At 55.6% G+C, this 19,213-nt stretch overlaps 1 protein-coding gene across 1 annotated transcript in view; it reads right to left on the bottom strand.

Annotated features, from left to right (window-relative positions):
- ASXL2 (ASXL transcriptional regulator 2) overlaps positions 1–19,213 on the bottom strand; it is a 65,590-nt gene that overhangs the window by 43,367 nt on the left and 3,010 nt on the right. Inside the window, exon 2 of the mRNA XM_069011924.1 lies at positions 3,330–3,412. Within this exon, the coding sequence (XP_068868025.1) occupies positions 3,330–3,412 (83 nt within the window). The remainder of the gene's footprint in view (positions 1–3,329; positions 3,413–19,213) is intronic.

The raw sequence follows: 19,213 nt of genomic DNA, 5'->3' as shown, positions 1-19,213 counted from the left end.
TTTGTTTTCTGTGCCTTTTTCCCCTCAAGAAGTGGTTCAAGAGTCTGGTTGGGTTTATGGCAGGAGCTCCATGGATATCTGAAGTGAAGCAGCCAGAGGACCTTGCCTGCTCTCACTCAGAGATGGAGTCAGTGCTAACAGCATCTCCTTGTTTACCCATTATTTGGGCAAAAGCAGCCCCTGTGTTTGGCCAGAGGCTCCCAGGATGGTGTTCAATACAAAATCCAAGGAAAACCAAGCATGTGGGGCTATCGAGAGGAGAAGCCAACAGAGATATCTTCCAAAAAGCTCATTTTGATGAGCTACTCTTACCCCGGTTTTAACACACCCAGGGAGACCAAGGAAATGGATTTAAAAAACTCCTTCTCATCAGACAAAAGTGATTCCCTGTTGCTGCCTCTGCGTGCCCACCTATCCCATCACTCCCACGCATTCCAGAGCTGGCTGGTCCCACACACCTTCAAAGCCTCCTCTGGCAGTGCCACAACACGCCCCGGCTTCCCCGAGCCTCGATGGCAGCGGAGATAAGGCCACAAATCCGGGATGTGGGGCAGGTCCTGCAGCCAGCCCCGGGCACGCTGCCCATCCATGGGCGTTTTTCCATGGATTTCACTGGGGCAAGCAGCGGCCTGCAGGCAGGACAGGCTCTCCAGGGAGCAGGGCAGCCTGTCCCAACAGGCAAACTGGGAAAAGGGGGATGACAGATCGCACAGAAAAGGGGAGCTTTAGCTTCGGGATGTCTGAGGAAGCCAGTCCCGACTCCTCCGAGCCCTGGCCCTGGGCTGACCTTTACAAATGCCACCACTAAAATCCCTTGAGGAACAGGGCACAACCCTAAACACAGGTGAGGTCAACCAGGATCCCCCTGGGCTCTGGACTGCTCCAGAACAGTTTTATGAAAGCCCTGGTCTCATCCACAAACCCCCAAATTGTCCTGCACATGGCAGAAGTCCCTCTTCCCCCAATCCCTGGTATTTTTCCACACTCAACCGCAATTCCCTGCAATCCCAAACCCTCCACACCAGCCCTGGTGCCTCCTCCCCCCCCATGCCCCGGAGCTGCCTCCCCAAGCAGCTCCTGCCCAAGGCTCATCCCAGGGATCATTAGAGGGAGAGGGACTGGCTGCCCTGGCAAACAGGGAAACAACCCCAGCTGGGCTCCCCATTCCCTCTGCCTCATTCCCAGACTCTGGGAAAGGCACTTGTCACTTCCAAACCTGTTCTCAGTTCACTGAATCTGGGATCTTCAAAAGCCTGATGTGAAAGGTGATGCTGAACTCACCCTCCCATCACCTGCAAGCATTTGAGGCCGTAGATGGGGAGTTAAAACCCACAACAAACACACCCCAAAGGAGGTTTAAGGAGGAGGGGCTTTGTGGGAACCCCTTGCTCCCAAATCAATCTGCAGCTGGGTTCATGAAAAGCCAACTGCACTGAGAGCAGACCCCCAGCCCTCACCCTGCTGAGGGTGTCACCTGCTGCCAGGGGCTCCCCCAGAACCTCCACATGGGAGGACTCAAAATCCGGGGAGCTCCACATGCTCACCTGGCAGCTTTTATTCCTCCCCTATGAGGACTTTTCCTTCAAGAAAAGCTGGTTTGTGTTAAGCCCATCTTGTCACGGGCTGTGACTGACCAGAACCCCAACCCAGCCACAAATCCTGGCACTGACTGCAATTTAACTGCCTCAAATGTGACAATCCTTCACCTTTTAACCTAAATAAAGCCTTATTACATCAAAATAAAACTTTATTACATCGATGTTATATCTAAAAGCAAAGATCTGTTCCCAGCATCCCAGTGTGGCCAAGGGGAAGAGCTGAAATGGGAGTTTCCCACCTGGCTGCTCCCACAAACACCTCTGGGACTGGAGATCCTGGTGCTCAAGGCAGCTCCTTTAGAGAGGAAAACAACTCCCAGAGCTCAGGCTCAGCCCCAGATCAGCTCTCAAAGGAGGAGGCTGAGAAGGATGAAAAGCACAGCTGCATTTCTGCTCTGCTTTTTTTGGCTGTTTGGTCCAAAATCTGCCCTGACCAGCCACAGACTGGATCTCTTGGGTCCCACCTGGGCTCCTGCCTGAGGCTCTGCCCCAAAACCACCGAATTTTGCTAAAAAGGTTCATCAGTGTCAGTGCTGTGTGTTTGCTGCCCTTGTGCTCGGCCACCAGCACTGACCAGTGAGCTCCAGTCTGACCAGTGCCCCTCCAGGCCTGACCAGTGCCCAAGGGGCCGACTCTGAGCTGCAGTTTGTGCTTTTGGGTTAACAATATTTAGTTTAACAATATTTAGCACAGAACTGCAGCTGCCCCTGACTGGCAGAGCCTGGCTGTCCCCCCCAAAGTGAGGGGCACCCTCAGGGCAGGAGCTGAACCTCACTGTGGTCACTGCCCAGGAGCTAAAGGAGCTCATTTGGTGTCCCTGTGATTGGACAAATCCCACATTTCCCAGAGCAAACAGCCCTGTGCCATCCTCAGCTCGAGTGGGAGATGCTGCTGGGACAGCACAATTCCTGCACTTGGGCCCTTGGCTATTCCCTGCAAAGCAGATGGATTGCTGGATCCAGCTGGCAAAGGGGAGTGGAAAAAGAAATTAAGCCAAATTTACGACGGCTGCTTAACTCCAAAATAGAGGAGCAGGCCCAGCCCATCCTCTTTATGCCCCTCTCTTTTGCTTTGCTCTTAGAAAACAGAAGAAATACTCTGTACTTCACATGAACTATTGCTCCTCACCCATCCCTGGGACAGCTGATCCCCACCTCTCACCCCTGGCAGAGCCAGGACTCTGCAATTAAGCTGAGCAGCTCAGGAGCTGCACTGGAGTTGCTCTATGCCCTGACCAGATGGGTACCATGGAGCTGGCCCTGCTCTGCCCAGCATCCCACCAGGCTGCTCTGGGGTCAGCAAGTCCCTAAGGAACAATCACACCCCCTCCAGGAAACACAGAGGACAACAGCACCAGAAATCCAGTTCTCTATGTAAGGATCTTTAACTGAGGCTGCTTTGTTACTCCCTGGGTAACTCTGAGTTCTGCTTAGGTCAAACTGACTGTTCTTTTATTTTTTTAAAGAAGAAATGAAAAATTATTACATTTTCTTTGGCCCCTGGAGCCTGAAGCCCAGGCCTGGGTTATCCTATGGAAGAGCTGCACACCTGGGAGTTGGGGATGACCCTTACCCAGCTCTTTGGGGACTTGGGAGCTGTTTGCAAATGGGACCCAGACCCCAAAGCTGCAACATTTCAGTCCCAAAATTCCTCAGGAGCGGAGGGGTAACAGCAAACTACCCTGAGCTGGAAGCAGAGCATCAGTGGGCTTTACTGGTTTACTCAACTCACCTGATTTCCTTAAGTCCTTCTTTCTGGATAACTTGAAGGATCTCTTTATGGCTCATGGGTGTGTTGGGATATTTCTCCAGGACCTGGCAAGCAAGAGCAGATTGAGAGGAAGTTACTCCTTTGCATTCTGAATTTACATTCAACTGCACCAAAACCCACATTTAATGGCTTGGACTTCTCCAAGGACACAACCCAGGGAGAACTACAGACACTCCCCACGTCCCCCTGAAGGACTCAGGGAGCAGAGAGGTCCCAGAGATTGGCTAAAGGACTTCTCTCTGTGCATTTCCCAATTTTATTTCCAGCGTGCTGCCCTCGGATCGAACTCCCTGGAGAATTAAGTGTTCCACAGCCACGGGGTAGCTCCCCACCAGGAACTCCACTTGGAATGCTGCAGGAACTGGCCAGTACCTCAGATACACTCCCAAACCCTCAAATCCTTAGGCTGAAACAGCTACTGAGCACTGTGGCTGAACGTGTTAAGAGCTGAAGGAAACAGGAGTTTGACACTGCTGGGGCTGTTTGAAACTCTCTGCACACAGCCCAGGCTGCAAGTCCCTAACTCTGGCCCAGGAAAATGGGTCCTCTGTGAAGCTGCCCCATTCCCAGCCCTTCCCCAGCTCCTTGGGGTCCCTGTGCTCCCTTCCAAGGGCACTGACACGCTGCAGCGGTGGCCAGGGAGCTGCTGGAGGCTGCGGCAGGCAGATGCCGCTCACCGCACGTCACTGGGATATTTTGGGCCTTATTTGAGCTGGGGGGGGAGGAGGGGGGATGGGCAGGAAATGCCTCGTTTCCGTCTTAATCATCAGCTTTTGACCCGAGCCCAGCACATCAAACCCCAGGCCTGACTTAGGCTCAGCCCAGAACCACCCGGAGTGCTCAGCACAAAGCCCGCAGTGACTCTGCAGAAGGAGAGGAGCAGTTTCGATTCCTCTGTTGAGCAGCTGTGCAGAACCCACGGCCCCTCCTGGACCCTGCCCCCCATTCCCTCCAGGAACACCAGGTTATTCCCATCCAGCTCCCCTGGAAAAGACTCTGCAAGCCCCCTGCTGAGCTGCAGCATCTCCCTGTTCCCAGAATAAATCCCTACGCTCAGCTCCATCTGCAGCTCTGGAAGCTCCAGCTGATGGCCCCGTCCTGGAAAATCTCTTAAATGATGTTGAGGCCTGACTTCCATGGAATCATGGAATGGTTTGGGTGGGAAGGGACCTCAGAGCCCATCCAGTGCCACCCCTGCCATGGGCAGGGACACCTCCCACTGTCCCAGGCTGCTCCAAGCCCCAATGTCCAGCCTGGCCTTGGGCACTGCCAGGGATCCAGGGGCAGCCACAGCTTCTCCGGGCAGATCCAAGTGGGATTTCCTTTCACCCACAGTACAGCCTCAGGGGCTCATCCCACCCCACTTCCAGCTCTACTGTAACTTCAGACACCACAGCAAAAGGGTTCAGAACAGAGGTGTTTGCAGGGTGATCTCAGCCAGGTCAGTGCAGTTTTTGGTTTCCATCCTCCCTGACCCATGTTCACACAGCTCTGCCCAGGAGACAGCTCACCCTGTACCACCAGCTTGGAGCTGGATCCCCAAGCTCATTCTGGGAGCCCAGGGAAGGCCAGAAATGAAGGATATCTCCATTTCCACCTGTGGTTTCAACCTTTTCACTGCAGGTGGGGAAACCAGGAGAGAAGTGAAGTAGTGCCGATTGTCCACTCACAGGGAGCTCAGGGCACTGGCCATATTCCCCCACACAACTCTAACTGCGCGTTTCCCTCCTGGGCACTGTGGTATCCCCTGACTTTCCCTCCCTGGACATGCTCCTGACGATCCCCATCGGGCTCAGGCCGGAGCAGCAGCCCCACATTCCATTGATTTGTCACCAGGCACCCCCAGAGAGCGAGCGAAGGCCGTGTTCCAGCGGGGAACCCCAGGGCCGAGGGGAGAAAAGCTCTTCCAGTTCCATCCCCACCTGTCCTGGGATGCTCCCCTGCTCCTCTCCCAGGTAAGCCCTCCCCGTGTCCTCCTTCCAAAGGGCTCCTTCCTGGGCTGAGCCCAGCAGGATGAGGCTGGACGGGTCTGGCCTCCTGCCACCCCCACCTGGCTCCCTGCAGATCGTGCTGGGCTGCTCTGGGGAGGTCACTGGGGAACACCAACCAGCTCTCCCGGGTGTCTCTGCCCTCTAGGAGATTCCTAGAACCACAGAACGATTTAGGTTGGAAAAGCCCTTGGAGATCATCAAGTCCAATCCATCCCTCAGCACTGCCAAGGCCACCACTGCCCCATGTCCCCAAGTGCCACACCCACAGGGCTTTCTTGGACACCTCCAGGGATGGGGAATCCACCTTTGCCCTGGGCAGCTGTGCCAGCCCTTTCCATGAAGGGATTGTTCCCAAAATCCACCCTGAGTCTGCCCTGGCCCAGCCTGAGGCTGTTCCCTCTCCTCCTGTCCCTGTTCCCTGGCAGCAGAGCCCGACCCCCCCGGCTGCCCCCTCCTGTCAGGGACTTGTGCAGAGCCACAAGGTCCCCCCTGAGCCTCCTTTGCTCCAGGCTGAGCCCCTTTCCCAGCTCCCTCAGCCGCTCCTGCTGCTCCAGCCCCTTCCCAGCTCCGTTCCCTTCCCTGGACACGCTCCAGCCCCTCAGGGTCTCTCCTGTCAGGAGGAGGGGTCCAGAACTGGACACAGGATGTGTTTCCAGAGGTCGATGGTTCCCAGAATCCCCAAAGCACAGAAATCTCAGAGAACAAGGCCCAGACTCCAACACTAGGCTGGACTCCATGATCCTGGAGGTCTTTTCCACCCTAAATGGTTCTGTGGTTAACCCAGCTGCTGCCCCATGTGTGTCCTGGCTCCCTGAGGCTTTGCTAACTCAGGATCGAAGCTTCTTGTGTTGAGCAACTCCAGCCACGGGGACAGCCGGGAAAGGACCAGAGGGGTCCCCAGGCCGAGATCAGTCTGCACTCCCCTGGTAACAGTCTCACCTCATGCTCTTTAGGAAACGTGTTTAACATTAGCCTCGTTAGATAAACAAAGCAGTTCACACCTCCAGCTGCAGCAGCAGCTCCGTGCTGCCAGACAAGCTAATCCAGAAGAACCAGGAATGAGGATTAAAGAGACTCTTAACAAAACGGATACACCTTGAAAGAACAGATACACCTTAAGTACCTTCTCCCCTCTCTTCTGCCCTTTTAATCCCAGATCAGATCTTTCACTTGAGTCATTTTTAGTCACTGTGTGTAAATAAATAAAATCCTACTGTGCCACAGGACTGAGTCTGAGAGGCAACTCAGCTCTGACCAACTGAGCCAAGCTCACTGCCAACAAAATCATTAATTCTGGAATGGTTTGGGTGGGAAGGGACCCTAAAGCCCATCCCTGTCATGGGCAGGGACACCTCCTGCTATCCCAGGCTGCTCCAAGTCCTGTCCAACCTGACCTTGGGCACTGCCAGGGATCCAGGGGCAGCCACAGCTTCCCTGGGCACCCAGTGGAGTTCTCCCTCCAAGAGTCACCTGTTTCACAGCACACATTCCTGTGCATCCTGAAGACTGTCCTGGCCCAAGAATCACAGAATGGTCTGGGTTGGAAGGGACCTTAAAGACCATCTCATTCCAGCCCCTCATGACCCTTGTTTTCTGGTTCCAAAAAAAACAGAATCATCAGGAGAAAATTCATTTCCTTGCTTACATCTTGGGTGGGCTTCGAGGGCTTTCCCAACTTTAACCTCTTTTAATTACAGTTTTGCTGAGCTCAAAGTCCACTTTCTGCTTCCAGGCCAACCTATTGCAACACACTCCAGAGGAACCCTCCTGCTCTGGCCGTGCTGCTCACTGGCATTCCAAAATTTCGGAATAGAATGTAAGGACTCAAGAATTCCCCGTGGAAAAAGCTGCACTTCCAGCACCTCTCTGTGTGACGAGGACTGGCCCACAGCAAGTGTCCTCCTAACCTTGCAGGAAAATATTTCCACCGTGAGTCTGAGCTTGCTGCTGGAGGCAGTGAGGGGGATAAGCAGGTCCCAGCCAGGAGGAAGGACAGGGGTGGGGAGGAGAATGGGACTGGAAGGTGCTGGACCTCTGAGAGGACCCCCAGAGAGCAGTGGTGACGCCTTTGGAACGACTGACAAACCCCAGCACTGTGGGGGGACAGGCCAGAAACCACCCAAACAGGTGTTTATGAGTTGTTTATAATAACCAGTGCTCTGGTGTTGGTGTCAAGTGAGAACAAGAGGGGTTTGAAGGTTCAAACCAAACCAACCAGCCTCTAACTGTGACTGTCCAAGGCTGGCTGCCTCGGGAGCAGTGTGGCATGTGTTTGCCAGCATGGATAACCCCAACTCCAAAACCATCTCAGCTCCACCTCAAAGCTTTCACTGCATTTTTAGAAACCTCTCCAAGTGGAACCAGCAGCCCCTCTCTCTCTGTGCCCCAGGAACAGCAGCCAGGGCTCCCTGGGAGCTCCTGGGGTGACAGCAGCTCCCAGCAGCTGCACCACAACCACCCTGGGCAGCGGGAGCCACAGACTGCACCAGGGGCTTCAGGGCCCACACAACTCCAGTTTTGGCACTGGACATGGGCACAGCCACAGCTTCACCCCGAGAACACGCCAGAACCCCCAAAACACTGACACACGTGGCACAGACACAAAGGGACCTGTGCTACCAGAGGGGCCTAAACAGCACAGAGGAACTGGGACAGAGAGAGATGCTGGCCACACCAACCCCTGCGGAGCTCCAGGCTGGGGCAGAGGGGCTGGAAAAGGCCCTGGGGATGCTGTGCCAGCAGCTGGACACGAGCCCAGGAGTGCCCAGGTGGACAAGAGGCCACTGGCCCCGGGGCTGTGCCAGCTCTGGGCTGGCAGCAGGGCCAGGGCAGTGCCCGTCCCCTGTGCTGGCACTGCTGGGGCACCTCCAGTGCTGGGGGCAGCTCTGGGCCCCTCCTGACAGGAGAGACCCTGAGGGGCTGGAGCGTGTCCAGGGAAGGGAATGGAGCTGGGAAGGGGCTGGAGAGTGCCCAGGGCAGGGAACGAGCTCCTTCCTTCCACTTTCACTGCTGAGCCTTCAGGAAATTCAGCAACAGCTGAATAAAACCCAACGTTTAGTGCTGATTCCTGGGCTAAGAGGGATGAAATGTTATGACAGGGAACCTTCCTCATTTCCCGGGAATGAATCCATCCCCCCACTCACAGACACCGAGGGTCATGGCAGGCTCAGGACACCCCGGTGACAGGCAGGACCCAGGGCAAGGACTCACTCATGGAAGGGGAGCTGAAACCCTCAGTGAGGGATTTACATCCAGCCCTGCCCTCACCCAGACCCGTCCAGCACACCTCCCCTTACTGGGCATCTCTCAGCTCTGCCCCTGCCAGCAGGAAGAGCTGGCCACACTTTTCCATTTGGGAAAGCTCTGAGTGATCCAGGTTCTGCCCAGGTAAATCCAACGGTGGATCATACCAGCACTCAGAATGAAAAGCCTCATGGAAAGGAGAGCTCGAAGTGGTTGGGTTTGTTTGGGGCTGTTTTCACTAGCAATCAGCTCATCAAGGCTTAACCCAGAGATTCCCCAAGACTGGATACGAAGGAGCACCTCAATCCATGAACGCTGTCAGCAAGCTTTGGCAAAAACACACTTTGGAATTCCTGCTATTGGCTATTCCCTCGTGCCAAGAGGGATTTAAAACTGGACCCTAATGTTATAAACACAATCAGCACTTACACTCAGGTTCCTTCCTGGAAATAGAACCTAAACTTCCTAAGTCCATGAACCCACAGCAGCTGAGGAGTTTGCACATGGATCAGCACATGTTCTGGAGAAACAGGCAGCAAAACCTGATCATCTGGTTTGACACCTCAGCCTCACATCCAGCACTGAGCCCTCAGCTCCAGGCATTCCTTCCCAGGAGAAGAATTCCAGCTGCAGCTCCAGACACCAGCAAAAGCTGCACATTTCCTCCCAGCAGGGAATCATCCCCTGCAATGCAACCCTGGGAGAGAAGTGGGTCAGCTATAAAAAGCCCCGGGTGGATATGAAATTCCTGCTCAGTCACCCCGGAGCAGCGAGAAAACACCGCAGGAGCCCCAGGGGGATGAGGGACTTGACCCAGATTGCAGGATCTGCTCCACTCATCCAATTAGCCAAATGCTGGCCAAGGTTTTAGGCAGAAACGGGGTCAGGGAGGAATGGACAATCCCGTGTCATCAGGTGCCATTAAAGGCCACGTTTCACACTGAGGGCTGCAGCAGCAGCAGGGGAGGGGAGATCCCAGAGCCACCTCCCTCCTTGGGGACCTGGACAGCACCTGCTCAACTGGGAGAGCAACAAGGGCCTGGGGGAGGACACGGGAGGACTCCAGACTCTACTCCACAGCAGCTCCATGGGCACTCCCTGCTTGTCCTGCTGAAATCCACCCTGAAGAGGTGGGGCAGGACAGGGACACAGGACTGGGGTTGGTTCCACCACTCAGCAGGAACCAACACTGGAATCCCACAATGGTTGGGGTGGGAAGGGACCTTGAATCCCATCCAGTGCCACCCCTGCCATGGCAGGGACACCTCCCACTGTCCCAGGCTGCTCCCAGCCCCAATGTCCAGCCTGGCCTTGGGCACTGCCAGGGATCCAGGGACAGCCCCAGCTGCTCTGGGCACCCTGTGCCAGGGCCTGCCCACCCTCCCAGGGAACAATTCCTTCCCAAGATCCCATCCATCCCTGCCCTCTAAACTGTCTGTATTTGTGATGTTTCATTTCGAGTATCTGTCCAAAAGGGCACTGAAGTGCTTCTTCAAACAGAACATTTCTGGATCAGTGGAAAACTTGTCCAAGCACAAGACACCGTGGCCATTCTGCAAACTGCCCTGAGCTCCCACCAACGTCCAAACCTCCCACCCAGTCACTCAACAAGCCCAGCTCTAAGTGGAGAATAAACAGCTGCAGAGAATCACAGGATATCCTGAGCTGGAAGAGCCCCACAGGAATGGAGTCCAACTCCCCGGTTTGAAAGAAGCCCAAGGATTACACCAGCCACAAAGGCCAGGAGAGGTTTGCTGTCCAGGATGGATTTTTGTGGGGAAAACCAGGAGGGACCCCCTACAAAACAACTCAAGGAGCTTACATCCCTGAATTTAGACCAGCAAATAACCAGGAATAAATCGTCTGAGGTGAGGCTTGAGAACAACATCCCTTCAGGAGTAACGGGGGGATGAGGTGGGAGAGGAGCACATGTCTATAGGACGAACAGGGTGCCCCTCTGCAAAAAATCCCTCTGTGTTACCCTGAAGATTTGAGAAGGCAGAGGGGTTGCACAGGGGACCTAACGGTGACAGGGGAAGGTCCCAATTATCAGCAAGAGACAATTATTAATTATAATTATTAATTCCTAAGACAGACTTGCTGCACCACTCCTGGCTGTCCGTTCAGGCTCCCCCACACAGCACAGGAGTTCAGGATCCACACACAGCCAAAGCTGGAGCAGTTTTTTGTACACTGAGCTGTCAAGTCTTCAGCTCTGTTTCTTTTTTTTTTTTTTTTAATTTTTGGAATTAAATTAATATTTGAGTCTGAGCCCTGCAGCAGCAGCTGTCTTTAACCAGGGCAGCTGGCACGGGGCTGGAGTACATCACCCTTTCCCAACCGGCAAATTCCTGGGAATGCACCTGGAGAGCAGACAGGGAAGAGGTCAGAGTCTCAACCCTGCACAGCAGCCCCACAAGGAAGTCCCCACAACAAGCAGTGCTCAGCCCTGCTGCCCGGGCAGGGAGCCAGCCCAGCCAGGCAGGGCCCCGGGAGGAGCTTCCAGGACTTCTGCAGGAAAGCTTGGGCATGGCAAAGCCAGCACTGGCTGCTGCTAAACTCAGACACGTTGCTTCCCTTAACTCCCTGCCAGGAAGGCTTCTCCAAACCCTGAATGCCCCCTAAGGCAGGCAGCTCCCGCGGGCCGAGGTCCGCGCTGGGGCTGGAAGGAGCTCGCAGAGCTCTGGCATGGCTCCTGGCCCCGGGCTGCGCCACCGCCTGTGCCAGCAGCGACCTAAGGGAGCGGGAGCAGGGACCTAAGCCCAGCCAGAAATAGCATCTCCTCCTATTTTAATTAAGGAAAGAAAAGCTTCATGAAAGAAAAGCTTCATGATGGAGTTTGCCAAGCAGCTTCACACCCTCGCGGGCGTTGGAGACAGAGGCCAGAGCAAGGGCAGGGCTGGCACAGTCCCGGGATCACTGAGGTTGGAAAAACCCTCTGGGACCAACAAGTCCAACCTGGGACCAATCCCCACCTTGTCCCCAGCCCAGAGCACCGAGTGCCACGTCCAGGCCTTCTCTGAAGATAAAGATGACCCCAACCATCAGGGCACCTGAGCCAACCTGAGCCTGGGCAGCTCCTCTGGAGGGTTCTGTTCTCCCACATTCCTTCCCCTCTGGAGCAGCAGAGAAACCTCAACATTCATCCCTTCCCTTTAAGGCTGGAAAACACAGAGCTGTCCACAGGCCCAGAGGAGACAGCAGCTCAGAGATGGACAGGAAGCCTCAGTGGCCTGACCTGTCACAATAAATGGCATTTGAAGCACATTTGCTGCCCCGTTAAGGGAAGTGCACTGTGTGTGGAGACTGTAAATAAAACCAGTTTGCTACTGAAGTGCTCATCTACAACCCAAAACCTTTAACTGAAAAAAGCCCTTCCTTGCAGAATTTCTATTTGACAGCAAAAGCAGCAAGTGGCAGAAGGGAAGGGAAGCCCCTCAAACCCTCCCAGCACAAGGAAATAAGGAAAACCAACAGTTTAAGCACCTTGAGCCTTGAGCCAAGCACTGGGACAGCCAGGGCAGTGCTGTGCCTCCCCAGTGGGTTGTTCACCCCTGAGTGTCCCAAAGCAGGAGGCCACACACTCAGACTCAGGGGATACTTCAGCTGCCTCTCCAAACAGGTGTTTATTGAGGAGAAGAAAACCATCCCAGGTCACGCACAAATGCAAATGTGCCTGCTGAGGGATAAACCCATCACTGCCACAACGCTGCTGAGCTGGGACAATTCTCCTGGCTGCCTTCTGCGCAGGTTCAGATGGAAACAGCTGCAGGAGGGGAGCAGAGAGACCCTGAACTCCTGGCTCTGCCTTTGAAAGATTCTACACCAGAGGGAAGCAGACTTTGCCAGTGATGGGGTGAGTTAATGCCTTAAAACTGAGATTATCGAGCTCAGGGAGACTTAAGTCCTCAGTGAATCCTTTACTCCATACTGTTCCAATGGCAGTTCCTTGGAGCAGCATGGGCTGGGATCAACTTTATGGTCAAAGGCTCCAAGCCCCAATGTCCAGCCTGGCCAGGGATCCAGGGGCAGCCCCAGCTGCTCTGGGCACCCTGTGCCAGGGCCTGCCCACCCTCCCAGGGAACAATTCCTTCCCAATCTCCCATCCAGCCCTGCCCTCTGGCACTGGGAAGCCATTCCCTGTGTCCTGTCCCTCCAGCCCTTGGCCCCAGTCCCTCTCCAGCTCTCCTGGAGCCCCTTCAGGCCCTGCAAGGGGCTCTGAGTTCTCCCTGGATCCTTCCCTTCTCCAGGTGAGCACCCCCAGCTCTCCCAGCCTGGCTGCAGAGCAGAGGGGCTCCAGCCCTGGGAGCAGCTCTGGGGCCTCCTCTGGGCTCTCTCCAGCAGCTCCACGTCCTTGTGCTGTGTCCCCAGGGCTGGGGCAGCTCTGCAGGTGGGGTCCCACCTGAGCACAGGGGCTTCCATTGGACCCTCTCCAGCAGCTCCCAGAATTGAACACAACACAACCCATGTTTGTGCATCCTGTGCCAGCAAGCACAGGGAAGAAGAGGAGAACTGGGCTCTGTTATCCCAGGGGATGCTCTACTGGGACAGTATGGACTGAGCTCAGGAAAAGCTGGGAGGGATAATATTTATTGCTGCTTCTTGTAAGAGGTTGGAGAGCAAATTCCAATTTCCCCACATGGAAAGGAGGAAAGAAAGAACACAAACTGCAGGACTTGCCAGAAGGAATAGGATCATGTTTACCAAGTGATCTCATGAAATCAGTTCTGAATTCAGGACCCAGTGAAGCACAAGGAACCTGTGCACTCTGGCTCCTGCAGGGACAGCACAGTCATCAGAATATCCCTGACATGGATATCCTGTTATCAGAGCATCGACAACATGGGTTTTATGCCTAATATCCATGAGGGCCCTCAGAACAGCTTCAGGAGAACACAGTTCCCAGCTGGGCTTCTGAAAACAAAGTTTTCATATGCCCCAAAGAGAGAAGTTCACAAGTTCAGATCCTGCCCCGAAGCTGCATCCCTACAATGACACCCAGGCATTCCTGTGACCAGCAGCCACACCAGGCTGGCTCAGAAGGAACAAAAGTGCTTTTAACCAGGACTGCTTTGGATGCTCTTACACGGAACTGCTGCAGAGCCAGGAACAATCGGAGCGTCCATGTGACACGCAGTTCATGCTCACTCCAAAAGTTCAGGAGCAGCTCCTGCTGCTGCCCTGGGTTTGCTCCCTGGTCCTTCCTGTTAAATCCACCTGGGGACAAGAGCACAGGGACACCCCAGAGCTGGCCAGGAGCCCCAGCCCTGGTGCCACCCAGTTGTTTGACTGACTTCAGTTCAAAATCAAATTTCTGAAATCAAAACAAAACTCGTGTAAGTATGCAACCCATGTGCACAGATAATCTCAGGATCACGGAGGCTGGAAAAGATCTCCAAGATGAGTCCCAGCTGTGCCCCATCCCCACTTTGTCCCCAGCCCAGAGCACTGAGTGCCACCTCCAGCCCTTCCTGGGACACCTCCAGGGATGGGCACTCCAAACCTCCCTGGGCAGCCCCTGCCAAGGCCTGAGCACCCTTTCCATGCAGAAATTCCTGCTGCTGCCCACCCTAAGCCTGCCCTGGCCCAGCCTGAGGCCGTTCCCTCTCCTCCTGTCCCAGTTCCCTGGGAGCAGAGGCTTGGACCAACCTGGCCTAGTGGAAGGTGTCCCTGCCCAGGGCAGGATGAGCTTTAAGGTCCCTTCCAACACAAACCATTCTGGGATCGTATTACTCCTCCCAATTGTCATCCCTCCTCAGCTCCAGAGCAGCTCCACTGCTCTGCCTTCCCTGCACAGCAGAGTTTTGGAGCATCCACAGAACGTAAGCAACGGGCACAAACATCCAACCCTCACGTTTTGTTGGAGAGGCTGCTCAGTGGCACTGAAAGCACTGCCATGTGTCCCACCGAGGCTGCTCCGTGGGGACGTGCATTTGGGTCACACCTCCAAGAACCTCCTCGCGCTGGCGACAGCAGGGATATTTTAGAGACACTACAGGAACTGGACTGACTGTCCCAGCTGCTCTTGGCCCTCTATTCTTACCCCTCCCAACAGATGCACAGAGCAGAAAACCTGACAGTCACAGAAAAGGCAAATCTCTCTCTCAAGCATCCGGTTCTGGCGTGTTTAACACGTGCTGGGGAGCAGCTGCAGCTCAGGGCTGAACCCCAAAGCCACAGCTTGGTGTTCAGTGAGCCCTGGCGAGTCTGAGCAGTAACTCACACCTACATTACTGTACTTGCACTCAAATCACACTTGCTGCACAACACCTCAGCCTGTGCCACACGGGGGTTCTGCACAATTTGAATTTCCCTCTTTTTAAAACCAAAAACTGCCTGAGAGCACATCCAAGCACACTTAACAGAAGCTGACTGTCCCGTTTCTCTCAGACACCAGAGCTCTGCTACTGCACAGTGACCAGGTCCATTTCCACCTCCTGCAGGTGCTGCAAAGGCCGTGGTGGGAGGGACAAGGTGATCCCAAACCAATCTGGGATTTTGTAGCCAGGAAACACCGCGGACTTTGGGTCTCAAACATTCTCACCTGCAAAAGCCTTGCCATGAAATGCTCAGCCAGCCCTGTACAGGTGCAAGTCTGAGCTGCCTGGGGAGGAGACCACAGCCTGAGCAGAAAGGCCTCTCAAGGCTCCTGTGCTGTTAGAGAGGAGCTCCCTCAGGTCTGCACGAGGCCTCCAACCCCTCCTGCTAACATTAAATGAACCAGACCAAGCAGGAGTGTGGCTGAGCTCTGTGGTAAAATCCACACCTACAGCACGTTTATGGCTCTAAACAAGGACAGAAATTGTTCCCTGGGAGGGTGGGGAGGGGCGGGGATGGAATTCCCAGAGCAGCTGGGGCTGCCCTTGGATCCCTGGCAGTGCCCAAGGCCAGGCTGCACACTGGGCTTGGAGCAGCCTGGGACAGTGGAAGGTGCCCCTGCCCACGGCAGGGGGTGGAATGAGATCAGATTTAAGGTCCTTTCCAACCCAAACTGCTCTGTGACTGTATGAAACACAGAGAGTGTCTCTGGGGTCCTTCAGCAGCACTGAATTTTTCTCCTGGAACGTTACAATGGTGAAGAGCTGCCCACACTTCCAGCTGGGATCCTGCTGGGAGAGGCACTCCGGGCAGGCCTGGGGATTCCCCACCTGGCACAGCCACTGTTCCCTCGGGTGCTCGCACCCGCCCCACCCTGCTCTGCACAGGGAAACAACATTCCAGCGCTTTTCCAACAGCACTGACACTCTGGGACAGGTGGGCTCCGCTGCCAAGCCAAGAGCCAGGCCCTGGGGTAGCTTTTAAAGTGTACTGCTAATTGTAAGTTTAATAGCAATCAAATGAGCCCCACCTCAGCCAGCACTGCACTGCCAGCCCATTGCTCACCCCAAGGATGGGAAAAGGGCTCCACTGAGCTCCAGCCAGAGGAGTCACCTGCACACCCACAGCTGCAGGGATGGCGTCTGCAGCAACTCACAGAGCCCTTCAAGAGGTTAAAACTCCCAGCAGGAGCAAAGGAACTTGGAAATGAGCGTTTAAAATGGCAGGCCAATAATTGGATTATTGTGACTGGAAGGAGGATTTTGTAGTCTGCTGGTTTGCTCCAGCCATTAGAGGGGATTACACTTCCACCTCATCCCTCACAAATTGTTTCCACACAAGAACCATTTTTAAGCCTCCATTTGTCTGTTAGAGATGCCTAGGGTGAGCTTAAAGCAGATTTCAGCTCACTACAACTTCTAGGCCCAGAAGTGCAGGTGTCAGAGGACCAAGCTGAGCTCACACCTGCACTCGCTGGCTTTACTGGGAAGTCACAGAATCCCAGGATCCCTGAGGTTGGAAAATCCCTCCCAGCCCATTGAGTCCAACCTGTGCCCAATCCCCACCTTGTCCCCAGCCCAGAGCACTGAGTGCCACCTCCAGCCCTTCCTGGGACACCTCCAGGGATGGGCACTCCAAACCTCCCTAGGCAGCCCCTGCCAAGGCCTGGCCACCCCTTCCATGCAGAAATTCCTGCTGATGTCCACCCTGAGCCTGCCCTGGCCCAGCCTGAGGCCGTTCCCTCTCCTCCTGTCCCTGTTCCCTGGCAGCAGAGCCTGACCCCCCCGGCTGCCCCCTCCTGTCAGGGACTTGTGCAGAGCCACAAGGTCCCCCTGAGCCTCCTTTGCTCCAGGCTGAGCCCCTTTCCCAGCTCCCTCAGCCGCTCCTGCTGCTCCAGCCCCTTCCCAGCTCCGTTCCCTTCCCTGGACACGCTCCAGCCCCTCAGGGTCTCTCCTGTCAGGAGGGGCCCAGAGCTGCCCCCAGCACTGGAGGTGCCCCAGCACAGAAATCCTTCAGGAGAAACTTGAAAAAATTCAGGAAAAACACATCCAAGAGGTGCAGTTGCTCAGGGATCTGTGAGAGTGAGGAGTGAAGCAAAGTGCCCTTCTGTACAAATGTGTGACAGAGCCTGTGCCGAGTCCTGCTCAGTCTTGGGCAGCCACGAGTCTGTTTCCCTGGAAGCCATGCCAAGGTAATTCCCTGGCCAGCAGACACAGAGCTGCATCACGTGCTGGGAGGACACCAGACAGCGGCTCAGTCCCCGGAGCTGTGGCCACCACCTGCCCTGTTCCTGTCCTTCAAAAACCTCTGCAAAGGCATTTTACAGATGGGACAGACCAACCCTCACCACTGCTCCGTGTCTGTCTTGGAAATTCATCCCTGGCCACAGCCTGGGAACAGGGAAGGAGTCGTGACAATCCCCAGGGCATTAAAAACAAAACAAAGCACCACCAAAAAGCCCAACAGAGTAACAAACAATCCCCTCCAGAAAAAAAATCCAGGAAGCCTTTACCAGCTCCAGCTATCCGCTCATTCCACAAGCTGGGATTAGTCCCTGAATCTTCTGCAGCACCACCTTGTTCAACACCTCACTGAGAAGTGAAAAGCCCATTCCTGGGTTCTCCAAGAAGAGCCTGCTGTGCTCCACAGCCGCCTTCATGGAACAATCAGGGAGGAGAGTGACCTGTTGGAGCCAGTCCAGAGGAGGCACAAGGGGATCAGAGGGATGGAGCAGCTCTGCTGTGAGGAAAGGCTGGGAGAGTTGGGATTGTCCAGCCTGGAGAAGAGAAGCTCTAACTGTGGCCTTCCAGTGTCTGAAGGGGCAAACAAGAAAGGTGGAGAGAGACAATTTACAAGGGCTGGAGGGACAGGACACAGGGAATGGCTTCCCACTGCTAGAGGGCAGGGCTGGATGGGATATTGGGAAGGAATTGTTCCCTGGGAGGGTGGGCAGGCCCTGGCACAGGGTGCCCAGAGCAGCTGGGGCTGCCCCTGGATCCCTGGCAGTGCCCAAGGCCAGGCTGGACATTGGGGCTGGGAGCAGCCTGGGACAGTGGGAGGTGTCCCTGCCCATGGCAGGGGTGGCACTGGATGAGGGTGAGGGTCCCTTCCTCCCCAAACCACGCTGGCATCTCAAGCACTTGGCTGCAGCAGCTGCCCCTCACAAAGAGCTCACCTGAACACTTGGTGTCCCTGGGTGACCCAGCCAAGGAGCATTTCCAGAGCCCATCTCCCACACAGCCCCAGCTCCTCGGCACTGCCGGTGCTGCAGCAGGAAACCCTTTCCTCAGGTCACCCGCGGGCACTTCCCGTGAAAAACAAACACCAAATCCCTTCAGCCTCGGCCCATTCCACCTCACACTTCCCTCCCCACACACAAAGCACCACGATGGCCTGGCTGGGGCTTCCAGCCAGGAATGGGGTGGCTGCTGGGGATGGGGACAGGTGCCTGTGGCACCACCACAGACCCACCACGGCGGAGCAGGGACACACACGGAGCACTTGGCTCTGCTCCCGCCCTCCTGTGAGGAAGCTGCATCCCGAGGACTGTGCTGAACACAGGGAGAGGGAAAGCAACAACTTCGGGACCTGAGCAGTCAGAACATCCCAGAGAAGTTCTCTGCTGCACAACCCAGATCCTGTCAGCAGTGGGACACCAGGGCACCTTCAACCTCAGCCCTGGGAGTACCCACTGGATGCAGTGGTGACCATGGAATGGTTTGGATGGAAAGCAACATTAGAGCTTATCCAGTGCCAGCCCTGCCAGGGACAGGGAAAACTCCCACTGTCCCAGGCTGCTCCCAGCCCCATCCAACCTGGCCTTGGACACCTCCAAGGGATCCAGGGGCAGCCACAGCCAGGGCCTGGGCCAGGGCCTGCTCATCCTCACAGGGAACAATTCCTTCCCAATATGCCATCCAGCCCTTCCCTCTGGCACTGGGAAGCCATTCCCTGTGTCCTGTCCCTCCATGCCTTGTCCCCAGTCCCTCTCCAGCTCTCCTGGAGCCCCTTCAGGCCCTGCAAGGGGCTCTGAGCTCTCCCTGGATCCTTCTCCTCTCCAGGTGAGCACCCCCAGCTCTCCCAGCCTGGCTCCAGAGCAGAGGGGCTCCAGCCCTGGAGCAGCTCCGGGGCCTCCTCTGGGCTCTCTCCAGCAGCTCCACGTCCTTGTGCTGCTGGCCCCAGGGCTGGGGCAGCTCTGCAGGTGGGGTCCCACCTGAGCACAGGGGCAGAATCCCCGCCCCTGCTGCTGTGGGTGTGGGATGCAGCAGGACAACACATCCCAGATCAGACCAA

This window comes from Aphelocoma coerulescens, chromosome 3 (assembly GCF_041296385.1).
Source record: "Aphelocoma coerulescens isolate FSJ_1873_10779 chromosome 3, UR_Acoe_1.0, whole genome shotgun sequence".
NCBI lineage: Eukaryota > Metazoa > Chordata > Aves > Passeriformes > Corvidae > Aphelocoma > Aphelocoma coerulescens.
Note: the sequence above shows the minus strand (reverse complement) of the source record. Positions and strands in the feature narration are given on the sequence as shown.